Here is a 23,881-nt window from a genome sequence, read left to right as displayed (position 1 = left end):
ATAATTTTAGAAATTTAGAAACTGAGTAACAGTCTCACAATTAAACCAAGAGGAAAAAAATAAAACCCTTCAGAATATATACTTAAAAGTCAGTAACCCTGCTAACAAGTAATTACGAATTTAATAGCAAGACTCTTCCCCTAAAACGTGGAATTGCAACTTCCCAGTCCCACTGCCTCTGGGCCAAACCCTCACGTAGAAGAAATAACGTGGGAGGGAGGGGGGACCACCCATCATGTGCCCCTAAAAGCAACCCACAGATAAGGCGGAGACCGGACATTACAGGCCACTGTAAAAGTAAAATCAAGGGCTTGGTTTTCAGTTTTAGCTGTTCCCAGAACCAGTCTTATGGGAAAGGTGATAACCATTTGGCTGTTTTCACGTCTCTATTTTAAAAACCACTGCCAGACCTGCCAGATCTATTTAACACTCATCACTTTCACATCTCTTCTGACCCACTAGAAACATCCACTAACAAAATGAGGGGAAACGTCCCTCTTTGCTTCCAAAGCTCCCTCCTTGGGCACCATCAAGTGCATCTTGCCAAGCAGTGTCACCAGGCCCAGCTACTGACACCCCCTGGCCCGACACCTCCTGCCTGAAGCAAAACAGAGCTGGGCCCGCCACCCGGGACACTCTCTGGGTCCTTACTGTCATCTCCTGACCGGGAACCACCCAGTACATCGCTGATATCACCAGGATGACCCCAACAAGAAAGCGAGGTCCACTGGTGTGAGGTTCATCAGACAGTGGCAAAGCCACAGCTCAAACCCGGTGAGAGCCAAGACCTTGCCCTCACCCTGCGTGCGTTAGGCACTCGGTTGTGTCCGACTCTTTGCGACCCCGTGGACAGTAGCCTACCAGGCTCCCGTTTCCATGGAATTCTCCAGGAAGAGCGGGTTGCCACGTCCTTCTCCTCCCTCACTCTGGGGACTGCCATTCTTTGGAACTCTCTCTCTATAATTTACATCCCTCACAACTACCTGGATCTGCTTGGCTGAAGTGCTTTGCCACGGCACCTCGATTCCCCTAAAATGAAGACAGTCATACCTACTGCAGCAGTCAGGGCAGGATACATATTCCTGCAAGTTAACAGAGCCAGTCTGATATTTTCTTGAGACGGCCCTGTGCCCAAGCAGTCATGCCTGTGTGCATGCTCGGTCGTGTCCAATTCTTTCCAACCCCATGGACTGTAGCCCGCTAGGCTCCTCTGTTCCTGGAATTTTCCAGGCAAGAATACTGGAGTGGGTTGACATTTCCTACTCCAGGGAAGTATAGTTGGGGGCCACACAAATGTGTGAGCCCCAAGGCGGGGTCCCCAGAAAGACTGCTCCACAATTCTATCAACCACGGGAGCCATTCCCTCTGCCCAAAACTGCCTCCAACAACAGGCCTAAAGATGGGGAGCGGCTGGCACGGAACAACTTTTAAGCATACGTCATCCGTAACTGGTGACTTTGAGGGACAATGATGAATAAAAAGCAAGGACACTGGTTTGACTACAGATGCCCACCTCCCATATAAGCCCAAACCTCAGAGTGTATCACCTGGCCTGGCTGTTCTCATTTCGATTATTAACTGATTCTCAAATGAAACCATGGGTTTGGTTCTCATCAGTACCCTGCCCTGGAGAGTTCCAGGCCAACGCGCAATCCTACCAGTCCCTCCAGAACAGAGTTCTCCAGGCCATTCTAGGAAGAGCTGACATAAACAGGGCTGGCTTGAATGCAGATCTGGACCAGAGACAGTAAGATCAAAATGCAAGGATGGATGACCTCCTCTCCTGGCTTTTCTGAATACAGCATCTTCCACCAAGACCTCAGGATGGTGCCTTCTTAATGCAGGCAACCTGGTCAGTTCCACTCCAGTATCTTTGCGAGTAAAGGACATACTGCTAAGAACTGACGCAGTCCAAGGACTTGAACCCTGTCTACTTCAGAGGCCAGGCTGTTAGCCACGGGCCAAGAGAAACTCCACATGCATTTATCAGCTGCTGCAGTCAACACGTGATATGTGACCAGAAGCTCAGACACTCGACAGGCAACATGAGAATGACTGGTCACTGATGCTCTGACTACCAGCAATGACATCAGCAGAAACTGTAGGCCAGAGACCGTCGCCAGTTCTTGCCAAGAATTAATTTTATGGATGAGAAAATGAAGGCCCAAGAGGGCACCTGAACGAGGTCTCCCATGATTGGGAAGGGGCAGAGCCAGGACTCACCATGGAATCTGCATTTTCAGTCACCATTTTCTGCTCTCACCCTCGAGTTTGTGAGGTTCACTTTGTGAATAGGGAATACAATATTTGTGAATATATGTAATATAGTACTAATACAGTGGGGCTTTCCAGGTGGCTAAGTGGTAAGGAATCTGTCAAAGAAGGAGATGCCGGTTCAATCCCTGAGTCATGAAGATCCCCCGAAGGAAGGCACCGCACTCCAGGATTCTTGCCTGGAGAACTCCATGGACACAGGAGCCTGGCAGGCTAAGCCCATGGGGTCACAGAGAGTCAGACACAACGGAATGATTGGACAGCAGCAAATATAACACAGTAAAGAACACACAGAACAAACGTTCAGGAATGAGTTGGCGCCCACCCCTGTCCTGCGTCCATCCAGTCTCCTACCACCTAGACCCTTCTCACGGGAAACAACCCTTTCTGTTAGTTATTTGTGCATTTACCCAAAGTTGCCTTTTATGCAAAGAAAAAGGGGTATGAATATATAACCTTAGCTTCCTTTTTTCATACAAAAGGCAGCATCCTATACAAAGGAGATTTTTTACTTTCTTATCAACAGATAATACACACAGGTATTTTTTTTTTAATTGCATGGTAATCCAGAATCCATACAGACCTTACTTCTTTTAAACCACTCCCCTAGTAACAGATATTTTACCCTTCAATTTTAATTCCTGGCAAATTAAATTTCTGTGTAATATCATCAGGATGACCTCCTACACAAACCACTATTTTCTATCTTTCCTTCACTCCCATCGTTTTTACCATCAAATGGGGTTTAACTTTTTCTTTTCTTTTTTTAAAAACTACCATTTATCTGGCCACACCAGGTCCTCACTGCACACTTGGGCTTCCTCAAGCTGGCATCAGGCCCCGGAGCGCCCCAGGCTCAGTAGCTCAGTGCACAGGCTTCGCTGTCCTGTGGCACGTGAGGTCTTAGCTCCCTGCCCAGGGGACTGAACCTGTGTCCTCTGCACTGGAAGGCGAACCCTTAACCACTGAACTACCACGGAAGTCCCCCAAATGGGGTTTAAAAAAAGAATGACAAAATCCTACAAGCTTCTGCAGGAAGAGTGTGCAGAAGTCTTTGGTGCCAGCAGCTGACGATCCCTGAGAGCACACACAAGAGTTCACCCTGCTGTGAGCCAACACGCAGGCCAACTGTATTTTTAGGATTCTATTTCAGGGACTGGATGAGGGGTTACTTAAAAAAAAAAAAAAAAAATTTTACATCTGTCCTCCACTGTATTTTAAAAATTCCTTTCTAAACCACTGGGATTTTTTTTTTTCTATTTTGGTGGCCAATATCATTAAGAAAGTAAAGAATAAAATAAATTTAGATGCCCCCAAGCAAACAAATGACAGTACACTATTAAACCATTAAAATATAAAATCTGTAAACATTTATGGCAATACTTTTCAACTAGGATGAGGGAAGTGCTTACATATCCACGGTATTTCTGCTTTTTTAGTACCAGGTTAGTATTTAATAAGAAAACTCTGGTTACAAACTTCCTTATGGTGGTGTTGCTCTAGAAAATTTTCTAAAAATTCATTTTATTTTTGGAGCAATAAATATTTACAGAAATTCCCAGGCCTCAAAAAAAAAAAAAAAAAAGAGCATTAAATACAGCAACAGTTTTCAAAAAGACTGATTCTTTTCAGGCAGCATGTACTAACAGGTCACCATTCCCAAGGGCAGCAGACACAAAATCACACCCACACGCTCGACTTCAATCTGCCAGAGAATCCAGGGCTTATCTGCTTGTTCTACTTCTATTAGCAAATGGTCACAACCAACTCTTTATTGATGATAACCATTTAGTGACTGACCACTGGGTTTTGGGCACCATACCAATCTATTACACATATTTCTTCTTCTTAAAGAATACTATTCTTTGAGGAGGAAATTTCATTAAATAAAGATGTCTAGATATAGTTAGGCTAACTCACCTTTTTTCTGATGGTACCAATTGCTTGAACTGAATCTCACGAAGCCAGATACACCGAGTCAAACAGAGCAGCTTGCTCACGATGGAGGCAGAGGCTTCCCAGATCCTCACAGTTCTCCCTGAGTTCCCCCCGACTCTGACTGCTCAACACCTGGACATTTTAGAGGCTCTGGCTCTGTGTACCTGCTCATCACCAGGTGCCAGTAACCGAGACGAAATGGTCTTAGCACACTGCTGGTGAGGCTACACTGCAGAGGAGTTCCTTTAAGAATAGCGTAGATCCATTCCCTAGGTATGGCTTCATCCCTCAGCAGCACCAGGCTTCTTCAAGTTTGCCTAACGTCTCTTCTTTTTTATTATTTTGATACATTTCACATACTATAATATCCACTTTTATAATGGGTACTATTCAGTGGTTTTCAGTATATTCACAAGGTTGTACAAACATCACCATGACCTAATTCTAGAAAATTTCTATCATCCAAAAAGAAACTTCACACCCATCACAAGTCAGTTCTTTCTAGGAGGGGTTTAAAGAGGTCTTCATAAAGTACAAATATGCCAAAAAAGTTTCATGAATTAGAAAATGAGGGCTGGGGAAGGGAGGAAGAAATTCATGTGCTCAGTGAGGCATCCGACAGCAGAGGAAATGTAGCTTCCTACAGGACGAGACCAAGTTCAAATCCCACCAGTGAGACACAGGCACACGTACACACACACCCTGCTCCCACCATCCCACCCTATTCTCACCCCAGTTACAGGCAACCCACTGATTCCTGTCTCTATGAGCTTGCTTCTGCTGAACATCTCAAATGAATGAAACGGTACAGTATGTGACCTTGCTGTCCGGCTTCCCTACTGAACACGCTTCCTAGGCCCATCCACCCTGGGGCGTGTGTGACTACCTCATTCCCTTTTCATGGCTGAGTAGTACTCCATCACGTGGGAACAGCAGCTCTTGTCCACTGGTTCCTCCACTGATGAAAATACGAAGCGTTTCAAATTGGCTATTATGATGCTTCTATGAACATTTGTACACACACTTTTTACAGACGTATGTTTTCAGTTCTCTCGGGTAAACATGACTAGCAGTGGAACTACTGGGTCATACAGTAGCCATGTTGAACTTTTTGAGGAAGGACATACTCCCTTAAATGAGGGCTGCGTCCTTTTATTGAAGTATACTTGATTTATAATACTGTGTTAAGTTCAAGTATACAGCAAAGTGATTCAGTTTTACATATATATATATATATGCATGCGTGCACAAGTCATTTCAGTCATGTCCAACTCTTTGCGACCCCATGGACTATAGCCCGCCAGGTGCCATGGGATTCTCCAGGCAAGAGTACTGGAGTGGGTTGCCATGCCCTCCTCCAGGGATCGGACCCATGTCTCTTATGTATCTTGCACTGGCAGGTAGGTTCTTTACCACTAGCACCACCTGGGAAGTAGTATGTGTCTGATTTTTTAAAAGTATTTATTATCATTGTGGCTGCACAGGCTCTTCGTTGCTGTGCAGGGGGCCTCTGCTGTTGCAGAGCACAGGCCTAAAGTGTGTGGGCTTCCTTAGTTGCAGCGTGCAGGCTCAGCTGCCCCATGGGATGTTTGATATTGGTTCCCAGACCAGGGATCAAACCCACGTCCCCTGCTTTGGGAGGCAAGTTCTTAACCCCTGGACCAGCAGAGAAGTCCCAGTAGTGTGTATCTATTCAGCCCAATCCCCTGATTTATCCCTCACTGCCTTTCCCCTTTGGTAACCAAAAGCTTGTCTTCTCTGTCTGCAAAGACTGTTTTTGTTTTATAGATAACTCCATTTGTACTATTTTTCAGATTCCACATAAAACTGATATATTTGTCTTTCTCTGTCTGACCTACTTCACTTCCTATGATAATCTCTAGGTCCATCCATGCTGCTACCATTAATCTCAAGAAAAATATTTTCACTATCAACAAGCTCTTTTGAGAGGAAAGTTCATTTACACTTTGTACCAATGTTTCAAAACTTCTTAAAGTAAATTCATCTTTCCTGGCTTGACCAGTGGAATCTTCCAGGTGTTTTTAGTGATAGTAAAAAGTCACCGTCATGTGGCACTGTTTTCAAGGGCATATCTGAAAACTCAGTTTTACTGAGAGAGTTTTCATAAAGCCCATCCGAGACCTGGAATTCTCCTCTCAAAGGTCTATGAAGGCCTCCCTCCTCCCCTGCCACCCTTCCTGCCTCACTGGCACCTTCAGTGACAAAGCCCTTTACTTAACTTTACCCCAACTCTTTCTAGGAGGGACTTAAAGAGGTCTTCATAAAGCACATCGAGGCCAAAAGTTTCATGAATTAGAGAACGAGGGCTGGGGAAGGGAGGAGGAGATTCATGTGCTCAGCAGGGCATCCGACAGCAGAGGAAATGCAGCTTCCTACAGGACAAGACCAAGTTCAAACCCCACCAGTGAGACACACGCGGGCAGATGACTTAGCCCACTTTACAGACAAAGCTAACACACGTGGGACGGTGCCCGGCACTCAGCGAGGGGGAGCTGTAGCCCCCTCCCTGCCCCCGCCCCCCTGCACGCTGGCAGCACCCCTGCCCCCGGGTCCCCGGGTCCCTCCACCACATGGAAACCAACACAGCTGCTCCTGCGGATCGTGGGAACCACCTCTGAGCTTTCTGGCAACAAAAGCAGAAAGGGAAATGTGATAAATGTCAGAACTGTTATTAAAAGGAAGAAGCTTATGGTTCTCCCAGTGAGGCATTTTTTCCCCTAAAAATACGTATTTTTAAAATCTCTCTGTAATGACTCCTTATCTGGGGGATAGTAAGCAAACATTATTTGGTAACAAGTGTTCTTCAGTAGGAGGAGGGGATGGGAACCCACTCCAGTGTTCCTGCCTGGAGAATCCCATGGACAGACAAGCCTGGCAGGCTATAGTCCGTGGGGTCGCAAAGGGTCAGACACGACTGAGAGACTCACACACACACATTCTTCAGGAGAAGGTTTCAGAGCAACCGAAGCAGGTTCTTTCCACAGTTGCTTCTTCAGTCAGCTCTGTATAGGAACGGCACAGCGTTCAGCGCAGAAGATGACTGCAGGGACAGGCTAACGTGGTCCCAGCACAAAGCTTCTAGAGCCCACCTGGACCATCTGCGATGTCCGTTTGGAGACCAGCAGCATGGAGGAGGGAACACCGTGCGTCTCATCCATGGATTTGCCCAGCGCGTCAGAGCCACGGCAGGGTCGGTCCAGACACAAAGAGGGGCTCAGACCCAGAGCTCCACGGCTCCAGGAGACAAGGTGGACCCAGTGTACATGCTAACCACACACACACACACACACACAGCACTAGCCTTCTGTGTGTAGACAAAGGACTCTAGTGCTGAGCGTGCAGCGATCCAGGGATCAGGTATCTGTGAGTCTGGGGTCTCTTTCATCTTTCCCAGTCACTAGAGAAGGTTTCACAAAAGAGCTAGAACTTCAACTATAAGTGGGGGAAAACCTCAGCCAGTCTGGATAGTGAGCAGACAGGTAAAAATTTTAAATTCAGTTTCGTGAGAGGGTTTGAAGTAGTCTACAGCCCAGTGAAAACTCCCGATGCTACAGTGAGCAAGCACTGCCAAGCATCTGAAACAGGTCACCGAACCACATGAAACACACATGCAGCAGGTTTTTAAATGCAAACATTATACGCAACACAGAAAAAACTCAGAAGCTAATAGCAGAACTGTGCTGGTACAAGCAGGGAGGGGCTAGCAAGGACCACCCACCAGAGCCTGGTCCATACTCTCCACAAGAGCCGCGAAAGACTTCTAGAAACCCCTGGGGACCCAACAAGGTGGAGTTTGAGAACCACTGGTCTCTGGCTTAAGTGACTCCCAACTATTCTGTTCTAGAGGGTGGTCCCCACACATTTAATTGTAAATCCTCACATTTATTGTAAGATAGATATATAGATATACTATGTACCAATATACTGCATAATTATAAAATATATCAAAAGAAAAAAATTTAAGTAGAAAATAAAAACAAAAGAAAAATATTCTTAAATATTTTATTAGAGATACAAAAATCTTTTCGGCTCTCATTAGTGAAAGTAATGAGGCTGAAAATACTACATTATGTAGTCAATACTCTGTTTTACATTTAGGAACAAAACTGACCCTCTATGATTCACTTTGATACTTGTTTAATGGTGTAACAAGGGAAAAAGACACCTCACAAAGTCACACTGATCCGGGACTTCGCTGGCAGTCCAGTGGTTAGGGCTCAGCACTGCCACTGCAGGTGGGCTCAGGTTTGATCCTTAGTCAGGGAACTAAGATTCTACATGCCTCAGCCCAGCCAAGATATTTTCTTTTTAAGTTACACTGATCCAAGAACTGTGTCATCAACTGCACATGTTAAATCATCCATTAGTAATTTTAAAAAATTTCTTATTATGGAAAGGTCTTTGCTGAAATTCAACTGATAAAGTCCCATCATCCCTGACATCAAACACTTGTGTTCATGAAGACTAATCAGAAAGTATTTTTAACAAAGAGGTTTTTAAACACCCATCAAAAGTGAGTTCGTTTCCTGCTCCTTGTTAAATGCCCTTTCCTTTGAAGGGCCAAGTAATTATGGACGGGCCATCCCAGAAAAGGGTCAGCAAATCTGGGACACTTTTATTCTAGTGACAGAAAAATGTACACTTTTGCACGAAGTAGCTGGTATACCTCTTGGTGGCTTAAAAGATTTTCATGATCATTCCTCATCTTGTTACAAAGTACTGCACAGATTCTACTGTTTGAAGAGACTTGCTTCATCACAGTAAGCACACAACGGTTACCTGGCTCAGAGCCACGCCCTGCAGGACGTGAACCACCTGCGCCACGCTGGTTGCTGCTCATCACCAACAGCTGATGCTGCAGACTCACAAGAACCCAAACAGCGCACTCAGCAATTCCCACGGCAGCAGCTCAAGCTCCTGTGCGCTGGGGGAAACTCGCGGGAGCCCCGCAGAAAGTTCTATATGAGAAAGACATGCAGCGAGACACCACCAGGTGAGCCAGCGGCTCAGGGTCCACAGTGGACAGCTCTGAGCGTGTGTCGATGACAGCACATCTTTGCAAAGCAGTGACAAACGGTGAGGATGTGGGAGAGGAGAGGCCACAGGGATCTGAGAAGCTGGCCTGGTGCCCATCAGGTACCCCCCTCCCCTGGCACAGATTTGGGGATGTTTCAGAATGCAATACAAATATTCAGTCTTTCAAAGTATATGACTACTTTTTCAAACAGCGACTAGCTTGTTAGCAGAAAAATGTTTACCTTTAGACCTGCCTCCTTAACAAATGGACTGTTGGGTGCCACAAGGGAAACCAGGACACAGTCGCTGAGGCTCTCAGGGCCATGGGGGCGGCTGTCCCACAGTGATGGGGGGCAAGTTGGGGAAAAGCAGGCCTGGGACCAGAAGAGCCAGACTCCAGCTCCAGCTTTGCCCTCGACACCCAAACGCCCTCCAAACTGCCTCTTGGCAAATCACACAGGAGGGAACAGGGTGCCCTCCGTTCCAAGGTCCTGCAAGCTGGTGGGCGTGTCCTGCCTGGGGGAGAGGGCCCTCTCCCCCAGGCAGGACACGCCCACCAGCCCTGGAGAAATCCACAGCTTTCTCAGTTAAGGCCACCTGTCCAAGCCAGGCGCCGAAAGGAGAAACCAGGTTCCCATCATCAACAGAGGCTGAAAGGACCAACACTTAGGTGTTTGCCTCATCTGACCAAACCAGCAGGGTAACTAACGCCCGGCCGTCCACTTCAGCATCCACAGGGACAGCGGGGAGTATCCATCAGGCAAGTGGCCATTCAATGTCCTTTTCGTGCTTTCTGCAGCACCTGCTATTTGTGCCCTGTTTACAATTCCTGACACTAAGAAGTTTTCTGGTTACTAAATATTTAGTTAAATGCTCCAATGCAACCACGTGAGAATCCTTTGGGAAACTGCAGAGTCCTTCCCAATGAGGAAGAGCTAAGTGGCTTCAGTCGTGTCTGATTCTTTGCGACCCTATGGACTGCGGCCCGCCAGGCTCCTCTGTCCATGGGATTCTCCAGGCAAGAACACTGGAGTGGGCTGCCATGCCCTCCTCCAGGGGATCTTCCCGACCCAGGGATCGAACCCATGTCTGTTATGTCTCCTGCACTGGCAGGTGGGTTCTTTACCGATAGCACCACCTGGGAAGCCCCCCAGTGAGGAACGTCGGTAACAAATGATGACTTAAGGTAGCGAATGCTGCTGCTGCTGCTAAGCCGCATCGGTTGGTAAAGGAGACACAAGCCAACAGGAGGTTCCCTGGACAGCCAGCATCTCGACTGCGCCACGTGCCTTTCCAGCACGGTCCAGGACACCAGAGGGGCCCACGCGTTCCCAGGGAGGAACCTGCCCTCCCCTTCTTTCTGCTTAGTGAAAACGGACACACAGACCTTAAGTCCAATAGGCAGAAACAACAGAGTCTCTGGCTAAGGTAACAAACACCACCAGGAACGTGAAACTCCCCATTTCCCATTAGTTTCACCGTCAGAGCTAATAAGAATCAGTTGATTCACTTGTCTGCCCAGTATTCTTACTTTTTGGGCGATCAATCATCACAGGGTTCAGGCTCAAAGTGGTATTAAGATTCTGGAAACAGTATATGAGAGGCTATAATATTAAGTTGATCAGGTCTAAACTCAAAACAAAAAACTGCCCTTATTGTTGACAGAAACTGCAGATACACAAGAAATCCTGAACACTGACAAAAACAAGCACACGTATGAACAGAAAAGGTGGCATAAAAAATATTGTAAATTATCCTAAAAGATTTATTAAGTAGCATTTTCCATGAAAACAGTGCAGTGAGGTATGTGAGCAACACTCTGGTTATAAATAAGAACATGCTTTCTCTCAAAGCATGAAACCTGTTTAAAAAGACACAAACAAGGGGATGGATGGAGCAGCCAGCTGGCCAGCGGGAGCCGGAGGAGAGTGGAGGAGGGGCTCAGAGAATTAGATTCCAGAGACCCTGAGGGCAGGAGGCGGGCAAGGTCAATATTTACATGGCTAGTGTATTAATTAGAAATACATGAAACCTGACAGAGCAGAAGTGCAGGGCATGACTATTGATCGAAAGTCGCTCAGTCGTGTCCGACTCTGCAACCCCATTGACTATACAGTCCATGGAATTCTCCAGGCCAGAACACTGGAGTAAGCAGCTGTTCCCTTCTCCAGGGGATCTTCCCGACCCAGGGATTGAACTAGGGTCTCCTGCATTGCAGGCAAATTCTTTATCAACTGAGCTATCAGGGAAGACCATCTTAGCATGTCTTAAATCCAGTGATTGCTGGAACACTTTTCAAATAGGCATATTAACAAAAATACAACAACAAAAAGTTTCCACAAAAACATCATAATGACCGCTTTCTCCACCACAAAACACTGCGATTTCCCCCACAAAGGGTACCATGAACTCGGGGTGCTGGGACCTTCCTGTGTCTATCCTGTCCCGGAGCTAAAAGGGTGGAGTTCTTAATCATCACGTATGCTGGCTCAGGGTCCAAACATCTGCATGAACCACAGAGAAACACAGGCCTGCAGGCAGAAACGGGGCAGCCAGCCATCTCCCTCTAGCAAGGAGGGAACACGGTGGACTGCAGACACCTGGGAAGAAAAACCTTTGCAGAAGAGACCCAGATACACTGCAGTTCCCAAAGAGCGAGCTTCTATCTCAGAACTTAAGCAGGACAGGTAAGCATGAGAGAAATCGTTTATGACAGCAGGACACGCTGGTCCACCAGCGCTGGCCGGCCAGGGTGGGCTTTCAAGTGGTCAAGCATGAGCCACCAGCCTGCTTCAAGCCACCATCCATCCTGAAGGGATGGAGAAGAGCTGCTAAGATAATTCCATCCATCAGTTCATCCGTGGGAATGTGCAAGAGCACAGATTCACCAGCATACAGTTCCTTCAAAGGATCCTACATTTCTTGCCAATGCCACGCTCCCCGACCTCGGGAACCAGCATGGGGACCAGGCCAGACCAGTCCCCTGCCCGCCCTGCTCCATCCCCTCCTGACACAGCCTCGCTGCGCCTCGCCCCTCCCCATTCCAAGCCTGCTCTCCAGACCCACTACCCTCGCTCCCTGTCCCCAGATCCACGGTGCACAACCTGTCAGAGCTGCTGTATAAGGCACGTGATGTATGTTTTCAATGAAATTACTAGGAGCAGTCATTCCTAACAGGATTTAACAACCACCTGTATGACACATGCTACTTCGCTTCAATTAACTACTCTAGAATCCATCCATTTATAGAGAAACACTCCAAACAAATTAGGTTATTCACCAGTAACAAGTAGCAGCATCCTTTTTAATTATTAAAATTCAGGGGCAACTGGATGCAAAACACAGAGAAGCTAGTTGTAATCTTTCCTGAGGGGGAAACTGAAGACTGGGTACACAGCTTTCTGAGTAGATGTAAAACAAGAGCCAAAAAAGGGAAGGAGGTGGAGTTGATATAAATGCCCATTCACCCTGATATAAGCAAACTTCACATAAAAACTTACTTGCCAATATTTTCAGGCAGAGACTGCAGTGAGATGTCATTTACAGAAAGACATGTCAAATTCTGTAATTCAGGAAAGCTTTCTGGCAATCTAAAAAAACAATAAAAAATGTTATAATTGATAGAGAGAATTGCATATATGGTGCATAGTGAACATAATTATAACGGTTTCTTCTATTTGCTGATTGGAATAACTTCCTAAAATTACATCATATGCGGCACGTTTGTCTCGTCTAACTATAAGGAAAAAAAAAGTAAGAACTTGGTTTGCCTGGCAGTACAGGGCCATGATAAATACTTGTTGATAGAGTGATCCAGAAATAAAGAAGCAAGACATACAAATTGTAAGAATAAAGGAGAAAAAGTGTCGTGAGCCTACTGAGCATTCTAAGAAAGAAAATGGTAAAGACTTCCTGCAGTTGGAAGTGCATAAGAGTGAAAACACTTTATCAATTAACAGAAAATAGAAATTTTAGCCCACAAGATTATCATAAAACATAAGACAGCTGCTTGAGTTTTTTTTCCTGTAGCTTATAATACCCAGAGCAAAGCTACAGATTACTTACAATTAATCACCTGACAGCCAATTGCTATTCTTAATATTTTTTTTAATTTGATCTAAGATGCCAATCATGTGAGATGATTATATGTTTCACAATGTTCTACACAAAGAAATTCTGCACACTTCTCTTAGACTCTACTGAACAGAGAAGATTCAAAATAAAATTATTATTTAAATACTTATAAAGAAAATTTACTTTCAATATTTCTATGGTTACCAGTATTTGGGGCTTAAAAAACACCAACTGAAGGCAAAACGATCGCATTGCATCTAAAATGCTGAAGGTCTTTATGCATAAATCTGCTAATATGGAGAAGAGAACACATAACTCATTCTTTGCAGGGGGCAGTGAGGGCTTCTTGCTTTGGTAATGGCCTCTAGATTAGAGTCTTTCATTTCTTTCCTCTTTCTAGGTTCCTTTTTTAAAAAACAAATCCTATGCTGTGTGACATTTAATATAGAGAATTCTATGAGAGTATTAATGAGGGCTTTCATAATCGATGAAATACATTCTCAGGAATGGTTTTTACAAAGTTGCAAACTCTTCCACTGTGGAAAACTCTTAAAGAGATGGGAATACCAGACCACCTGACCTGCCTCCTGAAAAATCTGTATGCAGGTCAGGAAGCAACAGTCAGAACCAGACATGGAACAACAGACTGGTTCCAAATAGGAAGAGGAGTACGTCAAGGCTGTATATTGTCACCCTGCTTATTTAACTTATACGCAGAGTACATCATGAGAAACACTGGGCTGGAAGAAGCACAAACTGGAATCAAGATTGCCAGGAGAAATATCAATCACCTCAGATATGCAGATGATACCACCCTTATGGCAGAAAGTGAAGAACTAAAGAGCCTCTTGATGAAAGTGAAAGAGAAGAGTGAAAAAGCCGGTTTAAAACTCAACATTCAAATAACGAAGATTATGGCATCTGGTCCCATCACTTCATGGGAAATAGATGGGGAAACAATGGAAACAGTGACAGACTTTATTTTGGGGGGCTCTAAAATCACTGCAGATGGTGACTGCAGCCATAAAATTAAAAGATGCTTGCTCCTTGGAAGAAAAGCTGTGACAAAGCTAGATGGTGTATGAAAAAGCAGAGACATTACTTTGCCCACAAAGGTTCATTTAGTCAAAATTGTAGTTTTTCCAGTAGTCATGTATGGATGTGAGAGTTGGACCATAAGGAAAGCTGAAAGCTGAAGAATTGATGCTTTTGAACTGTGGTGTTGGAAAAGACTCTTGAGAGTCCCTTGGATAGCAAGGAGATCCAACCAGTCCATCCTCAAGGCAATCAGTCCTGAATATTCACTGGAAGGACGGATGCTGAAGCTGAAACTCCAATACTTTGGCCACCTGATGCGAAGAACTGACTCATTAGAAAAGACCTTCATGCTGGGAAAGATTAAGGGTAGGTGAAGGGGATGACAGAGGATGAGATGGTTGGATGGTATCACTGACTTGATGGACATGAGTTTGAGTTGGTGATGGACAGGGAAGCCTGGCATACTGCAGTCGATGGGGTTGCAAAGAGTCAGACACGACTGAGTGACTGAACAACAACAATAACCTCTTCTATAGTGTAATAGACGTAAGTAGTTTTTTTTTTATCTATAGTTCAAAAGATGCAACTTATCTCCAGAAACTATATACATATAATAATTTTAAAACTAGCTAAAATTATCTTAAATGTAAGGAAAATATATTTTTAAGTGGCTGGTTTGCTTTTTCACTGGCTGTTAACATTAAGAGCCAAGCTAGTGTGTGATGGGCTAGGCTGAGGAAGGCCAGACTTACGGTGGGGGAAAGAGGAAAGCTAGTCTGAGCTGTCGCTTGGCAGCTCCGTGATCCTAAATGGTTGCTGCACCTCTTGGGGCCTCAGCTGCTTCACGAATAAAATCTGTAGGCCATGCTGAATAATTGTTAAGGTCCCTTCAACTCACAGATTCTTAACTCATAATTCTTGAAAGAACACTCCTGCCACATTAAAATGGCTTTCCTTCAAGAAACCTGCCAAACAGGAGGCCAGGGTGAAAACTGAGTAAGGCCTCATATGATGCAATGTGTTCTGATCCAGAGTTTTGGGATGACGGTAAAGTCATGTGTCGGCAGATATGAGGGGAAAAAAACATAAGAAACAGAGAAGGGGATTAAGCGCCTGGAGAGCTAACAAAAAGCTTCCGGGCAGTACAGTGAGTGTTTCTCAGCTGCCTAACCCAGAAGCTGCCTTCAGCACAAGCAGCTCAGTTTGGTTCCACAAACACTAGTGGAGGGTTCGCTCCTTTCCAGAAAGGACAGTAGGGCAGCAGATGCAAGCTAAGTGACAGAGGGACACAGTCCAGTCCAAGGGCCCGGCTCGGAGTGATCCCTCATGTGCAGAGCTCCCGCATTATGAGAGAAGTACGCAGAGAGCATCACAGAGCCCAGAGGAGGGGCCATGGGAGCCACCAGGAGAGGGACCTGCAGCAATGGGATGCATGGGCTGCATCCGAAAGGTGAGTGAAGGGACTGGCACAGTCAAAACAGAGGGGGAGGGAAATTGAGGACCAGGCCAGAGAAGGCAACTGAGGGAAGTGAAGGCCGGGAGGCAGGCCGAGGTCAGACAGAGGGTGGAGGAGACTCACATCATGGTAGGGGCTCCCACCTGACCTCATAGGGGTGGGAGCGACGGAAATGTCTGAGGAAGAAGGACAACCACACGGACAAGGATGGTCAGGAAAGAGGATGAGACGTGACGACAGTGGTAACTCAGAAAGCAACTGGGCTAGAGCTTACTAGACACTATTTTCCATAAAAATAAGCATTATTAGTGACATGGAACTGAAATTCAAAGGAGAAAAAAACAGAATTAAAGACATATTTACTTCCTAAAAATAAGCAGGTACAGGAAAAACAAAGTGAAATAGAGCATTCCCCATACCCAAGAAGACCCAAGCAATTTTGAGATAGATGACTCCCAAGTTTTAACTTAATCCCAATTTTTCTAGACACTTTAAAAACAAACAAAAGGAATGAAAAGGAAAAGTACCTTTCTTTCTTCTGAGGTTGCTTAGAGTCTGGAGAAATCTTAGAAATGGGCCCACGTGGCCCAGGGATACCCCGGGACAGACTCCAGAGAGCTGTCCCCGCATTGCTATGTGGGCAGCAATTCAGTTACCGTGGTACCACAGGTGCCTGGAATCCACCGGTCAGTGAGCTCACAACTGAGCCAGGAGGCAAAAGGTGCCTTTAGTACTATCGTCAGAAAAGCAAGCAGAAAGGTTACCTAGTCAACGGGTTTCCGCTGAAGTCAGCGATCTGTAGTGCTTTACAGAATGAGATGCTCTCTGGAATTTCAGGAATATCTGCAGAAGGAAAGAAAATGTCTATCATTGACCACCATTGTTAGCTGTTTCTATCATCCTCAACATGGACCAGGAAGTATCTGCACACTACTACCTCTGCTCAAATGTGTCATGTATTTCCAAAGTACTTTTTCTATATTTATATTTGCTTTCCTGATACAACATCTATTCTGAACAGAAGTATGTTCAAGCAAAACATTAAAAACAATCCCCTCCATCAAGTCCCATCACCTCATCAAAAGTCACTGTTGTCATTCCCACGAGGCTTTTCAAATCCCCCTAAGTGTTCATATGGTTTCATTAGTACAAAGTATTCTAAAGTACGCATTTTTAGAATTTGTTTATTTTTAATTGAAGGACAACTGTTTTACAATATTGTGTTGGTTTCTGCCATACATCAACATGAATCAGCCATAGTATACACATGTCCCCTCCCTCTTGAATCTCCCCCCCACCTCCCACCCATCTAGGTTGTCACAGAGCACCAGTCTGAGCTCACTGAGTCATACTGCAAATTTCCACCAGCTGTCTATCTTACACAGAATAATGTAATGTTCCCATGCTGCTCTCTCCATTCACCACCCCCCGACTCTTGCTCTCACTGTGTCCACAATTCTGCTCTCTATATCTGTGTCTCCGTTGCTGCCCTGCAAATGGGCTCATTGGTACCATCTGTCTAGATTCCATATGTATGAATCAACATGCGACATTTGTTTTTCTAGGTTCTAGGTTCATCCGCTTCATTAGAACCGACTCAAATGCCCAACAATCCCACTACTGGGCATACACCCTGAGAAACATGATTGAAAAAGACACATGTATCTCAATGTTCATTGCAGCACTATTTACAGCAGCTAGGATATGGAAGCAACCTACATGTGCATCGACAGATGAGCGGATAAAGCAGCTGTGGTACATATACACAATGGAATGGTACTCAGCCATAAAGCATGCATTTTCAAACTACAGATTTTCTTCTGATTATGAGCATAATCTGGAAAATACAGAAAAGGCGGCGGAGGGCGGGCGGCGGGGAGGGGAACCACCAGCGTTCCCATCACACAGTGACAACGTTTTGTTCCAATGTAGTTTTTATTTCTCACACAACAGACACACAGAGACTAGGTTCATGCTTCACTTTATGTGATTTTACAAACTTTCCCCCGTCATTATTTTTCCAAATAGTTCTCCATTCTTAGTGGCAGAAAAGCCCACTGCCTATCTCTTCATACTCCATGTAACCAATCCCCAATTGCTGGACATTTAGGTTGTTTCCAAGGTCCTACAGTGATAATTAAGTTTATGCTCACTCCTGGTTACTTCCTTAGGCTAAGCTCCCACAGGGTAATCACTGTGCCAAAGGCAGTAACAAACACTGCTAAACTACTTACAAGGGGGCAAGGTACACCCGTATGCTTCCGCTGCCGATCCAACATCTTCCCCTCTTTTCCGTCTTTTACATTTTAAAACCGCCCGTGTTGTCAGTAAAATAGTCTGGTAACATTTTGATTTCTATTCCTCTGATTACTAATGAGGCTGAATATTTTCACCCATGTTTACCTGCCACTAAATGCTGCAATTCTTGAAATGACCAAAATTGCTATTTTAAGTTCCTCTTGTTTAAGCCCTGAGATAACAGCTTTCAGGGCTGGAAAAGGTTAGTTTCTAGTCTTTAATTTCAAGAATACATTACTTTGGACACACTAACAGTAAGAAGTGATTCCCAGGTGGCTCAGTGGTAAAGAATCGACCTGCCAATGCAGGAGACACGGGAGACGCAGGTTCAATCCCTGGGTCGGAAAGCTCCCCTGAGGAGGAAACGGCAACCCACTCCAGTATGCTGCCAGGAAAATTCCATGAGCCGAGGAGCCTAGTGAGCTACAGTCTGTGAGGTCACAAAGGCCGCCATGACTGAGCCCGCAGCATTAAGAAGGGCTGAAACAGAAGAGCTTCTCCCGGTCCCATGCTGTTTCTTCCAGCAGCTCGACAAAGGCAAGCAGAGCCTAAACATACCTCATGTTTCTAAACTGGGCGTAAAGACAGACAGAAGTCAGGGGAAGATGGACGCCCTGCACCAAAGCTGCACAGTCATCAGAAGCTCCGTACAAGCTCTCAGTACAAATTTTAAAGCTGCAAATATTTAAATCTGTGGTGACATTTGCCTCAACAAGTCTCTGCCTTGTCGTATAAGTTAGTAAAGAACACACATTTCAATTTTAAAAATTGGTCGTATAAGGTAGTAAAGAACACACATTATTTATGGTCCTAGTTCATAAATACGATAGCAGTATACACACACACAGATACACACACACATATACATACACATACATACACACACAAACATATACAGATATATATTAATACATATATGAGCACGTGCATACACACATATACAAGACCTATATATGTATATATATGGTTTGTCCTCAGTTGAGTCTGGAATGAATTTTTAAAACACACAAACATTTGTAGGCCCTGAGGCACATATACAGTGAAGACCTTTTATACATATTACCTTATGTAAAGTAAAGTGGAAGTTGCTCAGTCGTGTCCCACTCTTTCCAACGCCATGAACTGTAGCCCACCAGGCTCCTCTGTCCATGGGATTCTCCAGGCAAAAATACTGGAATGAGTTGCCATTTTCTTTTCCAGGGGATTCCTCCAGACCCAGGCATTGAACCCGGTTCTCCTGCACTGCAGGTAGATTCTTTACCATCTGAGCTACCAGGGAAGCCCATTTTCTTATGTAACTGCAACATAAATGACTGTAACTTCCATTACCCAAAGTGGGCACTAAGGCTCAGAGATGACGAACCGCGCCCCCCCACCCCCCTGCCCCACCATTAGCGGTCACTTTACTGAGGGCTGAGGTCATGGCGCTGTTGGGCATACGAATGAACAAACTAGTGAACATAACAGAAAAGAGGCGGACTCAGGGATATAGAGGTCAAGCTAGAGGTACCACTAGGGAAGGGTGACGGGGGAGGGGAGCAAGAGGTACAAACTACTGGGTATAAAAAGCTACAAGGAAATGTTGTACAATACGGGGAGCACCGGCAATATTTTATAGTAACTATAAATGGAGTGGGCTTCCCTGGTGGCTCAGAGGTTAAAGCGTCTGCCTCCAATGCGAGAGACCCAGGTTCAATCCCTGGGTTGGGAAGATCCCCTGGAGAAGGAAATGGTAACCCACTCCAGTATTCTTGCCTGAAGAATCCCATGGACGGAGAAGCCTGGTAGGCTGCGGTCCACGGGGTCGCAGAGTCGGACACGACTGAGCGACTTCACTCACTCTTCACTCTTATAAATGGAGTATAAGCCTTAAAAACTGTGTATCACTACAGTGCGTACCTATAACTTATATAATATGGTACATCAACTATACTTCAATTTTTTAAAAGAAGAAAAGACCAAAAAAACAAAAGACAGAACGAAGGCAGGAGCCTCCCTCCGTTACAGGGGCAGCATGGCTATTCAGGCAGGCGAGGCCACCCAGGGCACAGTGCCCGCTGGTCTGCAGCCCTGACTGCATCTCCTCAGCCACCATGCCAGGTCCTGCTGAGCAGGTTTTTCTAAGGCTGAGAATAGAGGTGCAAGGGCTGCACCTGCCACCTCACAAGCGCTCAGGAAGGAGGTCAAGTTGACACCCACATGTACGTCATATGGCAGCTTTCCGAGGAAAAGATCAAGGACGCAGAGAAAGAGTGAAGGCTTGTTATTGGGTGGAAATCTTTAACGCTTCAAAGAACATCAGAAGCATCCCTAAAGCTCAGGATGATGGGTTTACCAAGGAACACATGAGCAGTGGCTGCCAGAAACTCTGGTCAGGGCTGGTCTGGAGTCAGGGACTCTGAACGTAGAAACAGCAACTGCCGCAGAAAACAGATGGACCCAGTCCAGACGTAGGTGGGCGAGGTCCGCCTCGCAGGAAGGCACTCCCTCCCTGGGCAAACCTACTCGCACGCAAATGGAACACAGGTCTCAACTCCAAAGACTGTTTCTTTCTCCCTTATGTGTGTTCCTAACTTGAAAGAAAAGAAGGCATTTGCCTGTAAAAATAAGAGCTCTACACAAGGAAAGCAAGACCGTGGTTTGAAGAGTCCTGATTACTGGTTTGCTTTAAGTTACTAAAAATATCAGAACAGAAAGCTGAAGACGGGGAACAGTCACTCCTCCTCAAATACCCAGCTAAAATGCCACACCCTCAAGGACACCTCCTTTGGCCCCAAGATTAGGTTGCATTCCCCTGCTCTCAGCTTCCTTGGGCTTCAGCTTCCTGAAATCTGTTACAGTTGTAATTAAATAATTGTTTGGTGATGGTTGGATCACAATAAACTGTGGAAAATTCTGAAAGAGATGGGAATACCAGACCACCTGATCTGCCTCTTGAGAAATCTGTATGCAGGTCAGGAAGCAACAGTTAGAACTGGACATGGAACAACAGACTAGTTCCAAATAGGAAAAGGAGTACGTCAAGTCTGTATATTGTCACCCTGCTTATTTAACTTATATGCAGAGTACATCATGAGAAACGCTGGGCTGGAAGAAGCACAAACTGGAATCAAGATTGCTGGGAGAAATATCAATAACCTCAGATATGCAGATGACACCACCCTTATGGCAGAAAGTGAAGAGGAACTAAAAAGCCTCTTGATGAAAGTGAAAGAGGAGAGTGAAAAAGTTGGCTTAAAGCTCAACATTCAGAAAACGAAGATCATGGCATCTTGGTCCCATCACTTCATGGGAAATAGATGGGGAAACAGTGGAAACAGTGTCAGACTTTATCTTTTCGGGCTCCAAAATCACTGCAGATGATGACTGCAGCCATGAAATTAAAAGATGCTTACTCCTTGGAAGAAAAGTTATGACCAACCTAGAGAGCATATTCAAAAGCAGAGACATTACTTTGCCAACAAAGGTCCGTCTAGTCAAGGCTATGGTTTTTCCTGTGGTCATGTATGGATGTGAGAGTTGGACTGTGAAGAAGGCTGAGCACCGAAGAATTGATGCTTTTGAAGTGTGGTGTTGGAGAAGACTCTGAGAGTCCCTTGGACTGCAAGGAGATCCAACCAGTCCATTCTAAAGGCGATCAGCCCTGGGTGTTCTTTGGAAGGAATGATGCTAAAGCTGAAACTCCAGTACTTTGGCCACCTCATGTGAAGAGTTGACTCACTGAAAAAGACTGATGCTGGGAGGGATTGGGGGCAGGAGAAGAAGGGGACAACAGAGGATGAGATGGCTGGATGGCATCACTGACTCGATGGACGTGAGTTTGAGTGAACTCCGGGAGATGGTGATGGACAGGGAGGCCTGGAGTGCTGATTCATGGGGTCACAAAGAGTCAGACACAACTGAGTGACTGAACTGAGCAACTGTTTACACTGTACTAGGTATTAGAAGTGATCTGGAGATTAAAGTGTACAGGAGGATACACAAGATTCCATGCAAACACTGTGCCGTCTTATATAAAGGGTTACAGCATCCCAGATGCTGAGGGATGCCTATATTAATGAATGAAGGAGTAAATGAGAAACTCACATTGCTAAGCCTCTGCAAAGACAGTTGCTCTCTCACCTGAGTCAGGAAATATCCCCCAGTCTGTTTTTACCAGTAAGAAAACTGTTTGGTCCTAGGCCCCTCAGAAGAGAGAGCATAAAGCTTGCAGGTTATTCCCAGCTGAAATCCCCTTTAACTGTCTTCCCAGTGTTTTGCTCTGGATAACTGTTAGTTTTAAGACTAAACATATGAAAAAAATACAGATGAAAAACCACTTCTCAGTGAGGTCAAGGCTGAGCACAAACCTCATTTAAAACCTATAGTTTCAGTCCCTTCCCCCACACCCTCTCTCCAAATCCTTCTCATTCTCTATATTCTCCCCGCCCATCCTTCCTATTCACTCACATTATCAGCAGTCCAGTTCAGCCTTCAGTCCTCTAGAAGACTACACTATTCTCTTTTAGTTTTTATTTTGCACTGGAGTACAGTTACCAATGTTGTGTTCGTTCCAGGTGTCCAGTAAAGTAGTTCAGTTTTACATTTACGTGAATCCATTCTTTCTTGCATATAGGTTATCACAGAATATTGAACGGAGTTCCCTGTGCTACACAGGGATTGTCTATTCTATGTATTACGCTATCCTGCTAAACGGTCTCTCTCTGAATCCAGTTAGTCATCCATCAAATCCAAACAGTCACAAGACCGATTTGCACGTTTTCCACACTTCCAGGTCTGTGGCGCCTGACAAACTACTTAACCTGCCTGGGCCTTGATTTCCTCATCTGTAAAATGGCCCATCAACAGATATTCTCAAATAATACCAGCATATCATACCTTAACTGTTGCAGAAGTTCAGAGAAAGGATACCATGAGACAAAGCAGACATGCTTTGAAATAAATAAATAAGAGGAAGAGAGGAGCACAGGCAGAAATGTGATCCTGAATGCTGAGCGGGGACAGGGTCGGCCCTGGGCACAGCTGCCTGAACTCAGGGCATCAGTGCAGGAGTGTCTGCAGAGAAGGCCAGAGAGACCTCTTGACAGACGACTCCCAAGACTAGGCTGAGTGTTTGCAGTTAACTTGCCAGACACGGAGTTTACTCCTCTAAAAAAGAGATAATCACAGCTGCAGCATAGGGCTGTCAAAGGATAAAGGAGAAGCACACAAACCACAGGGCGCAATCTCCTGGCCTCTTGTTTTATACTGGGTGGCGGTCAGTAGAGAGGACCACTGTTTTCCATTCAAGGCTGAGCATTTTTTTTTAATTGAAATGTAGTTAGATTTATAGTGTTGTGTTAATTTCTGCTATACAGCAAAGAGATTCATATATATATATACATATATATATATATATATATATCTGATATAGATATGTACACCCACACACCCACACACCTACCCACCCACCCTTGTTCTTTTTCGGTCAAGCTGCCTGACCAGGGAGTGAACCCTCAGTCCCTGAAGTGGAGGCCTGGACTCTTAACCACTGGACTGCCAGGGAAGTCCCCTACACATTCTTTTTTCTAAGTCTTCTTTCCCATGATGTTTTATCAGAGAATACTGAATATCCTTCCCTGTGCCCTAGAGTAGGACCCATTGCTTATTTATACATAAACGTTTGCACCTGCTAACCCCAAACCCCAACTCCACCCTCCCCAGCCCCCTCCCAGCAGCCACATGTCTGCCCTTCGCGTCTGCGAGTCTGTGTCTGTTCCCTCAGCA

The 23,881-nt window shown here is 45.3% G+C and overlaps 1 protein-coding gene across 1 annotated transcript in view; it reads right to left on the bottom strand.

The window, feature by feature from the left end:
- The window catches only part of LRRC1 (leucine rich repeat containing 1), a 131,920-nt gene that overhangs the window by 31,725 nt on the left and 76,314 nt on the right, over window positions 1–23,881 (bottom strand). The window contains exons 3-4 of the mRNA XM_040249173.1: window positions 16,582–16,660; window positions 12,750–12,839 (exon numbers count right to left, since the gene is read on the bottom strand). Of these exons, the coding sequence (XP_040105107.1) occupies window positions 12,750–12,839; window positions 16,582–16,660 (169 nt within the window). The remainder of the gene's footprint in view (window positions 1–12,749; window positions 12,840–16,581; window positions 16,661–23,881) is intronic.

Source organism: Oryx dammah, unplaced genomic scaffold (assembly GCF_014754425.2).
Source record: "Oryx dammah isolate SB20612 unplaced genomic scaffold, SCBI_Odam_1.1 HiC_scaffold_11, whole genome shotgun sequence".
Taxonomy (NCBI): domain Eukaryota; kingdom Metazoa; phylum Chordata; class Mammalia; order Artiodactyla; family Bovidae; genus Oryx; species Oryx dammah.
The sequence above is the reverse complement of the archived record's forward strand: the minus strand, read 5'-3'. Positions and strand labels throughout refer to the sequence as shown.